Below are 9437 nucleotides of genomic sequence, written 5' to 3'. Positions count from 1 at the left end.
CATGGCCATACCGTGTGTTAAAGGCAGTCTTCCATTCATCCCACTAGTGTTTTCGGATCAGGTTATAAGCCCCCACAGGTCAAGTTTGGAAAGACTCGGGACCTTTTGAGACAATTGAACAGCTCTGATATGAGAGGCAGAGGATATTTATTTTTGACCGTTAATAGATTGAGACCCCTATAGTCTATACAGAGACAAAGTGAACAGTCCTTTTTCTATACAAAGAAGAATCCGACTCCAGCATGGGTGGTAGACTTCCAAATACATCCCCTGGCTATGTTCTCCTTGATATACTCTGACATGGCTCAGGTCTCAGCCTGAGGGAACAGGTAGATACGACCTCGTGGAGTAGAGGAGCCAGGAAGGAAGTCAATAGAGCAATCGTACGGCCTGTTTGAACATCCGCATATGCCCAAAAAGAAGGGGTCAGGCCAGATAAATTTGATGGAGTAGCCGGAGATCTGGCAGGAGAAATGAGGACAAGCCACCTCTCGTGACCGGCCGGACTCCAATGGAGTACTTCTCCGGATCTCCAATCTAAGAGGGGCTCATGTTTTCATAGCTGTGGTAGGCCCAGAAGCAGGGGATGGGACAGACCAGACAATACATAAAGAGAGATTCTCTCTGAGAGCAACATTCTGACCCAAAGTTCCACAGGCTCGTAAAAAATGGCCCCGGATGGAGGTCTCCCATCCACTGACAATACCACCAATGGATTCTGTAGAAGTTGGATCGGGTATTTCATAATACTCCACAATGGTCTGTTGAATGAAATTTCCTGCGGAATTAGAGTCCAAATAGACCAATTTGACTAACCAGATGTTGCCTCAGGAAAGGGATACTGGCAGAGTCAGCGAAGGAGAGGAGTAGTCCTCGCCTAGGGTAGCCTCTCCAACAAACCCTATACTCTGGATTTTCCCAGATTTTCAGGGCATAAGTGGATTAAATGTTCGGGACTATTGCAATAGAAACACATTCCCTTTGCACCACGGACCACCTGACGATGCGTGGCCAGCTCCACCTAGTCAATCTGCATGGATTCAGAAGAGGATGTTGTAGCTGAGCTCTGCAAAATGATCGGCCTTTGAAAGGTAGGAGCCAAGCGCATAGCTCTTCTCTCGTGGGTCAGGTCCTTGGAGCGCTCTGGGAACCTGATGTCATTCCAGGTAACCAGGCACACCAAGTCAACCAATGAGATGGGAATATCATGGCATTCTCGTCCTTTGGAAAGGCCTTCCCAGAAGGCGGGCACAAGTGCCTCATTGTTCCAGGCGAATTTGGCAGATGGTGTCCGGAAACAAATGGTGTTCTGACACAAAATGAGGTTATCCTGGTGCAACCTGTGGAGAGAAGATGCTGCAGGGTAAACCTGACCTGGCTCATCAAAGACCTTGCAGAAGACTTCTAAGAAGGTCTGAAGGTTGGAGATAAGAGAATCTCCTCTCTTCCATAGGGGATTGAGCTATGCGTGAAATGGGACATGATAAAACCCACTTTGGCTCTATCCAAAGTGAACTGGTGTGCCAAGAGTTCAAAATGCAGCAATAGTTGATGAACCATCAACACAGAGCAGGATCATCATCATAACGTGGTGAAGCTGATAGATGGTGTCCAGAACCAGGAAAATAGCTGGCAGACCGGAAGGTCACCGACGGGGTTGCCACAGCATGGGGAGCAGCGGATGCAGCTGCAGATGTCAGTGTGTCCAGGAGGGTAGTAACTGTCTGCAGATAAGAGGAAATCTTGTCCTGCTTGTCTTTCTGGCAGGATACCCCTGGTACATGTCGGAGATAGAAGATGATTTGGAGCTGACCCTCTAAAGTAGAGATTATGCTGCCCATAAGAGCTGACATTCTAAAGAAGAGAGGACCATGCCCATAAGAGTTGACACTCTACAGGAGAGAGGACCCTGCCCATAAGAGCTGACACTCTATAGGGGAGAGGACCCTACCTATAAGAGCTGACACTCTAAAAGAGAGAGGACACTGCCTCTAAGTGCCGATACTCTACAGAAGAGAAGACCCTGCATATAACCGCTGACACTCTACAGGAGAGAGGACCCTGCATATAACAGCTGATACTCTATAGGAGAGAGGACCCTGCCCATAAGGGCTGACACTCTACAGGAGAGAGGACCCTGCCCATAAGAGCTGACACTCTACAGGAGAGAGGACCCTGCCCATAAGAGCTGACACTCTACAAGAGAGAGGACACTGCCTCTAAGTGCCGATACGCTACAGAAGAGAAGACCCTGCAAATAACAGCTGACACTCTACAGGAGAGAGGACCCTGCATATGGGTCGCCCTCACACCCAGGGCAGCGGGGTACTCGGTACCGGGCCGGTGTCAGGAGGATGTGTCACAGCAGCAGTGACCCGGTCCGTGGCCCTGGGCGCCCAATATCAATGGCGGTGATGTTAATAGTATAGTTTATATGGATAGTTCGTGACACCACCCGTGGTGTTTGGCAAATAAGATGTTGAGCCAACGCTGCATGCAGATCCACTGGGACTGATGGTGTGGTGCAGCAAAGATGGTGTAGCTCCCCTCAGGTGGAGCTGTAGTCCCAGGGCAGTGTAGGTGCAATGGACGAGGAGAGGCGCAGAATGGTATAGATGCTGGTACCCAGATGTAGAGGTGCTGATGGTGTTAGCGGCGAATGAATGGAGGACACCAGGGCTTGCAGTTTCAAAGCTTTACTCACAGTTCGTGGTACCCACTGGTGCCTGCCTCCATGCCGTGTCCTCTGGGGTAGAGACTCAATCAACCTTCCGGGCAAGTCAGGATTCTCCTCTCCAACACTCCGCCAACATGTGCCTTTCTTGAACGACTCCTCCAATGCGCCTTTTAGGGCGAAGCACTCCAGTACTTAGTTACTCTGGAATGCCTCTCTCTAGGTGTTCCCAGTCTCTTCTTGTATGACAGACAGCTGTAGCCTCTATCGGGGACTCCCTTCTCAGAAGTCCTGGCTCTCTATCCAGTTGCTGTTGTGTCCCAAGTCTTTGATTGGAGTAGTGCATTTACAGCCAACTACTCCACCGGTGTCTGCTGCAGAACCATAAGTGTCCATACAACCTCGGGGACCGGGCCCCGGCCTTGCGCTGAGAACCTATAGGCAGGGTTCCTCTTCCAACCCACAACTCCTCTCTGTTCTCCTACTCCTTCTTCCGCACTGTTCCTTTTCTCTCTTATGGAAGCTTAGGTTGCAGGTCTACATCTTTCTCCTTCTCTTCTCTTTCCCATGCCACCTGGCTCGTATCACTGAGGCAGCTGCAGCACTCTTTCTAAACTGAACTTAAACTGAACTCAAAACTAACTTCAGAACTGAACTCCTCTTGCCTGACCTCCCGTCAGACTGACCTGCAACCTTCCCTCTCTTTTATACTAACTCCACCCACCTCCCAGCACATCTTGTGGTACGAAGCAGGGTTCCACGAAGGGTGCTCTGCTACCCCCAGCCTGAAGCTGCTAGGCGGACCTACTGAACTATCCTGTGTGTGGGATGCAGGTGTTGGAGTGTGGAAAAGAGTTCCCAACTTACCTAGGCGGTGGGTCACTACACCTTAGGAGAAGGTGCAGTACCTCTGTGGTGACTGAGCCTCAGGGGCGCCACACATATAACAGCTGACACTCTATAGAAGAGAAGACCCTGCATATAACAGCTGACACTCTATAGAAGAGAAGACCCTGCCCATAAGAGATGACACTCTAAAGTAGAGAGGTCAATAAGAACAAGAGCTTGTGGGAAATTGCACAGAGTGACTGCACATAAAGAATCAGGAGCTCTGGGAGTATTTAATATTTGTCTGGAGGGACGCTTTAATAAAACGCTTTCTGCAGATTATCCCCCCAATTCTTATCTTCTGAACTTGACACATAGTTCTCATTTGCAGACTTCACACAGAGGATAATTAAAATATTACTTCTCGCCGTGTTAATAGTTGCTAAAAAAAACTATTTTGTAGTGTCATTAACATGGGTTTTATATACAGTCGAGGTAGATTTAATTGTGAAAAATTAATTACTTAATAATATATGTAAAAAAAAATCTCTAAATTATCCCAGTTTTTTCTTTGGCCACTACAGCACCCACAATATGTTGACATTATAGCTCCCTTATCAGTTTTGTTTGCAGACTGAGACAGTCTGTAGAGTCATCTCTTTAATTATTAGAGAGCGGGATGAACACTGCAATTTGATTAAAGTGTTTTTCTCAGAATCACATTGTTTTTTCTAAAGCATAGTTTGTGCCTTTGTTTTTTTTTTAATCTCTATCTGCATTCTGCGTCACATAGCTGGAGGAGTGGTCCTATTCTTGTCTATAAAAGCCACATATGTCAGCAACATTCGCTTCTCCTCATTGCTGCAGACCCCTTCCCCCTTTCCTATGTGCTCCTGATCAGCCACACCTGTCTTAGTTATCATCATAGATTAGAATTCACCTCATGCTTCAGTTCACTGCCTGCTCCTGTCTTTACTCTGCGTGATCAATTTTCATTTTTGCCATCTACATCAGTGTAGATGTGGTGTCATTTTACATCACTGGTAGCTGGTTCTAGCTCAACTTTCCTGCACACCTCCACACTGGCAGTGCAAAACTACATTTGTTGCCTGTTAATGCTGATCTGTTGATGCATATGTTATAAAATAATCCTTTGCCATATGCATCTATTGTGCAATATTTGCAGTTTCACATCACTGAGCTTTCAAACGTAGGCAACAAACACTGTTCAACTCATTTCAGCCCCTATATACAACCCCAGCCTGCAGTATAGCTGCTCAGCCCATTTATACAGAACTTCATCCTACAGTGTATCACTCTTCTCAGCCCCGCTATAAACAGTTTAATCCTGCAGTATATCACTCCTCTCAACCCCTCGATACAGTTTCATTCTGCAGTATATCATTTTTCATCCCCCTGTATACAAGCACATATTGCAGTATATGACTCCTTTAAGCCCCTCTTTATACTCAGTTTCATCGTGCAGTATATCACTTCTCTCAGCCCGTCTATATGTAGGGGATTGGAATAGAACACCCCTTTAATGCCTCCTCCCCTTTAAGAGCTCTCATGTAAATATGCAATTATGTTTCAGTACTGCTACATGGCTGTGTATTACCGACTGTCTTATTGGTATTGCCACATGATGTGTTACCATATTGTATATACTGTAAGATATGCTTTATTATGACTTTTATTATATTATGCTTTATTACGTTGTATGCCATATTATGTCTTTGTATTTCTGTATAGATAAGGGTTAGTACATCCTTTGGGAACATTAGAGGAGGGCACTTGTATATAGTATTCATAGACAGGGTAAGTGTAGTTTTGCAAAGGGTCACTAGATGGGGGTACACTAGTGGGCCTTGTTAGGTATAGCTATAGACAAGTCAGGACATGTTTAACTGTAGGAGGAGCTGCTGTGGGTTAAGTTAGCGTAGGTGATAGGAATAGCTCAGAAGGGCGAGTGTTGTGAATGAGTCACCGAAGGAGGCAAAAACAGAAATACTAGCTAAGTCCAGAAAACCAGAGAAGCTGGCAGCTATCGGATTGCAGACCCCTGAACCTATCAGCAACAACTAGCAGTAGCCGTGGGGGGTTCCTACTGTGGCCTAGACCCCTCGATCACAGCCAGAAAACTACATAGCCTAAAGACAGAAAGGGAAATCTAAACTGCCCCAGAGCAGACCTCAAAGCAATAGGCAGCCCCCAACATATAATGACGGTGAAGCAAGATGAAAAAACACACACAGATAGAAAGATAGGCTGAGCAAATGATGGGGCCCAAGCTAACTAAATAGGACAGGATAGGAAAGCTGCTGTCTGCAATCCGCCAAAAACCCTATCAAAACAAGGGCCAACAGGCTGATAGGGAAAAAGGCCCTGAAGACGCTAGGCTTCAAAAAGACTATATCAGCACTCAGGTATTTTCTGAAGACAGAGCAAAAAGGAATTCAACTCACCCCAGCAGGGAATGGCAGAAATTCAGAAAAACAAGGCAAAACAAAACAAAACACAAATGCAAAAAGCAGTGCAGGAAACTTAGCTTTTGAGGAGCAGGAATCAGACTGGTCTCCTAGAATCCCTCAGAGAGATCACCAGCAAGGCAGAAGGGCGTCGGCTGCCTTATATCCAATCAGCAATTCCCGTCACCCAGTCATCATCATCATACCCAGGTGCTTGGTAATCAGCCTCACTACCTTCCTTCACCAGAAGAGGGAGTTCATCAGACCTCAATGGTGAAGGGGAAAATGAACTCACAACAGGCGAGCATGCCCAACAAGTCCACAAGGGCTCTAAGCCCCGGACAACATAGCAACTACACAACATTATTTAAGTGAAGAAGCATGGGCACAGTCAGACGGGTGCTGGATAAGACCGGAGCACCTGGGGAAGTTACAGTTCATGTCAGCAGCAGGAACGGAGAAGGAAACGTGGTCCAAAAGTTGTGCAGGGCGCAGAATGTTCATGATGTGCCAGATTCTCAATAGGGCTGGCAAGTCAGAGGCAAAACGGATCAGCCGGATCCCCTATGTACTGAGGTCCTACATTAGTGAAGCTGCGGTACCAACAAGGGCCCTACAACCCCGTAATGTACGTGAGGGCGAAGAAAGTCAGAAAGGGAAAGTGCAGGAGGAATGCTGTGTGGACTGTGATGTAACTGATGTGTCCGGAACCGTTAAAGAAGAAAGTAAAAGCGTTGAGTTTGTATCAGAACCGGTATCTGTGTCCGTTATTTCTTCTACATGCACTGGCAATAAGTGTGCAGGAGCTGGGTCGCACCGCAGTGGAATCCCTGACCGTGGGCCAGCAGCAAGAACAGGCACGCTGATAGATGCTGAAGATTTTCCTGTGGGAGGAGGTCAGGAAACCAGAGCCCCGGGGTCCTCGGCTGCGACTACATATACACAGTTTAGTATATCACTCTTTGCAGCCCCCTATATACTAGCACATACTGCAGTATATCATTACTCTCAGCCCCTCTATAGTTTCATTCTCCAGTATATCACTCTTTTCATCCCCCTGTATACAAGCACATATTGCAGTATATCACTCCTCTCAGCCGCTCTATACACAGCCCCATTTTGTAGTACATCACAACTCTTTGTGGTTTGAGCTCCCTTCACAGTGTGAAGACATGTATACAATGATCTTTTGATCCCCGCAGCTGTCTCTAACTCTGAGAGAAGGGATCCACATCGAGCTGGAGTAGGAGCTGGTTTTGGGTGGCCACCCTTTCACACTGCTCCAGTCGTGGTCGCACCCTGTACGACCTTGATAGTTACACCCATGGACACTGCATATGGTTTGAACACTACAGCTGATTTGTGAAGGGGAAACATAGTCCCTGAAGTCCGTACCACACTCTGCTACAGTCCCTCCCGATTTAGCTGCTGTCCATTCTACAATAAGCTGCAGTCTCTTATACAATCAGTTTTAGTCTGTGCCACATTCTGCAGCATTCCCTCCACATTGTACTTTAGACCCATCCATGTGGTCCCTCTCAGATTCAGCTTTATTCCCTTCACCATTCAGCTTTAGTCCCTCCTACATTCAGCTTTAGTCCCTCCTACATTCAGCTTTAGTCCCTCCTACATTCAGCTTTAGTCCCTCCTACATTCAGCTTTAGTCCCTCCTACATTCTGCTTTAGTCCCGCCTACATTCAGTTTTAGTCCTTCGTACATTCTGCTTTAGCTCTTTTTGAAAAAATCTGCATTCCCCCCTTACAATCAGCATTAGTACCTCCCACATCCAACTTTATTCCGTTCTTTATTCAGCCTTAGTCCCCCCATAAGTAGCTGTAATCCCTCTGACAATCAGTTTTAGTCCTTTCTTCATTCAGCTGATAATATTAGTTGTAATACAATAGGGACCAGTACTAAATGTATAGCTGTCACTGTAACGAGGTGTGGACCCAATGAGTCACCACCTGATAGGATTTAGCCCAAACATGGAATCCTTTACCGTCAAACTGGTGTGATTTCTTATGCTATGCTTCTGGACAGCCCTTTTAAATGACTAGATATATGTATTTTCATACGAGCTCAGCTGCTTGGTCTACTGGCATTTCCCCTTTTCGGTTACTGGAATCGTTATGTACCACTGTCAGCCATGTTAGCTCCTGCAGGTCTTTATTTCTGTCACCTGGTCACTGACATGTTCTTTGCCCTTCACTCCTAGAGCTCTCCCTGGTAGAACAAGAATCACTGCTGCTCCAACCCCAATCTTCCCTGTGCGGAGGAATGAGTTAAGTCATGCTCTGTACCTACAGACATTATCAAAACTCCCAGTAAAGCATGTCTATTAACCCTTTATAAGCCTATCCCAAGGCTGTTTATGACCTTGTCTGCATGGGGTTCTTCCAGTTACTCCAACTTTCTCCAGTGATAGATTAATTGGCTTCCAAATTAAATTGTGACCCAATTGGGGACATGGACTGGTCTAAATAGTGACAATCTTTGTACAGTGCTGCAGAAGAGGTTGGTGCTATATAAACAAGAAAAATAAATAAAATACATAGACGAACTTAGCGGCATAACTTGGAGCTTGTGGGCCCTTAGGCAAAATCTCCAACAGGACCCCCAACTTACCCAGGTTTTTAATATATTTGGTCTTTTCATCTGGGCCGTAGGGATCTTTTGGGCCCCCTAGGCTCCAGGACCTGGCGTAACTGCACCCATTATAGTTCTGACCCTGTCTGCACTTCCTCCTCAAGGAAAAAAATGATGTCAGTATACCTGCCATATACACTCCGAACAGATACAAAAAAAACTAAAAAAAAAACGTAATAGTCCTTGACCCTTAAATGGTTAAAGTTATACTTTTGTATTTTGCTCACACACTGTAACTGTTTGTGATTTCCACTAGAGGGCAGCAAAGGCTCACTGTTGGATTCGGTCGCTCCCAAAGACTTTGGATCCGATTGGTCATTTGCTTCTTTTTTGACACTTTTTTTTGTCTTATGGTATTCCTTGCTTTTATTGTGCCAAATTCCTGAAAATGACTCACGTGCTTGATGAATGCTGCGCAAAAATAAAAAATGCTCTTTATTTTCTTTAATTTTTTTGCAACTTTTTAGCACAAAAAAGATGCATGTTCCAATAAAATGCCTTAAAATTTGCACAAAAATTTTAGACATGCCAAAATTAATCTTTCCAGGAAATACTGGAGTACATAAGCGCAAAAATGTGGCAATTTTTTTTTTTAAGTAGCAGTTGAAAAATTAGCTGAAAGCATCAGGAAAACAAGAAACCACGCCGTGAATGGTGAACATAAAATGGGAAAAGCGAACGCATATAATGTAGGCTTCAAAAAAAAGGCTCAAATTAAAAGAAGAATTTGTGCAAATCGAAAACCAGCAAAAACTAGACAAAAAAGGGGAAAGTGCAATAATGAATTTGGCCCACTGACTCTTCACTCCTCGGTGAGATG

The 9437-nt window shown here is 45.5% G+C and overlaps 1 protein-coding gene across 1 annotated transcript in view; it reads right to left on the bottom strand.

Annotated features, from left to right (window-relative positions):
• Positions 1-1021: 1021 nt before the first annotated feature.
• LOC141095889 (uncharacterized) overlaps positions 1022-9437 on the bottom strand; it is a 127190-nt gene continuing 118774 nt past the window's right edge. The window contains exon 6 of the mRNA XM_073582265.1: positions 1022-1462. Coding sequence (XP_073438366.1) covers positions 1022-1462 — 441 coding nt within the window. The remainder of the gene's footprint in view (positions 1463-9437) is intronic.

This window comes from Dendrobates tinctorius, unplaced genomic scaffold (assembly GCF_039654945.1).
Source record: "Dendrobates tinctorius isolate UK_male_01 unplaced genomic scaffold, ASM3965494v1 ptg000070l, whole genome shotgun sequence".
Lineage (NCBI taxonomy): Eukaryota > Metazoa > Chordata > Amphibia > Anura > Dendrobatidae > Dendrobates > Dendrobates tinctorius.
The sequence above is the reverse complement of the archived record's forward strand: the minus strand, read 5'-3'. Positions and strand labels throughout refer to the sequence as shown.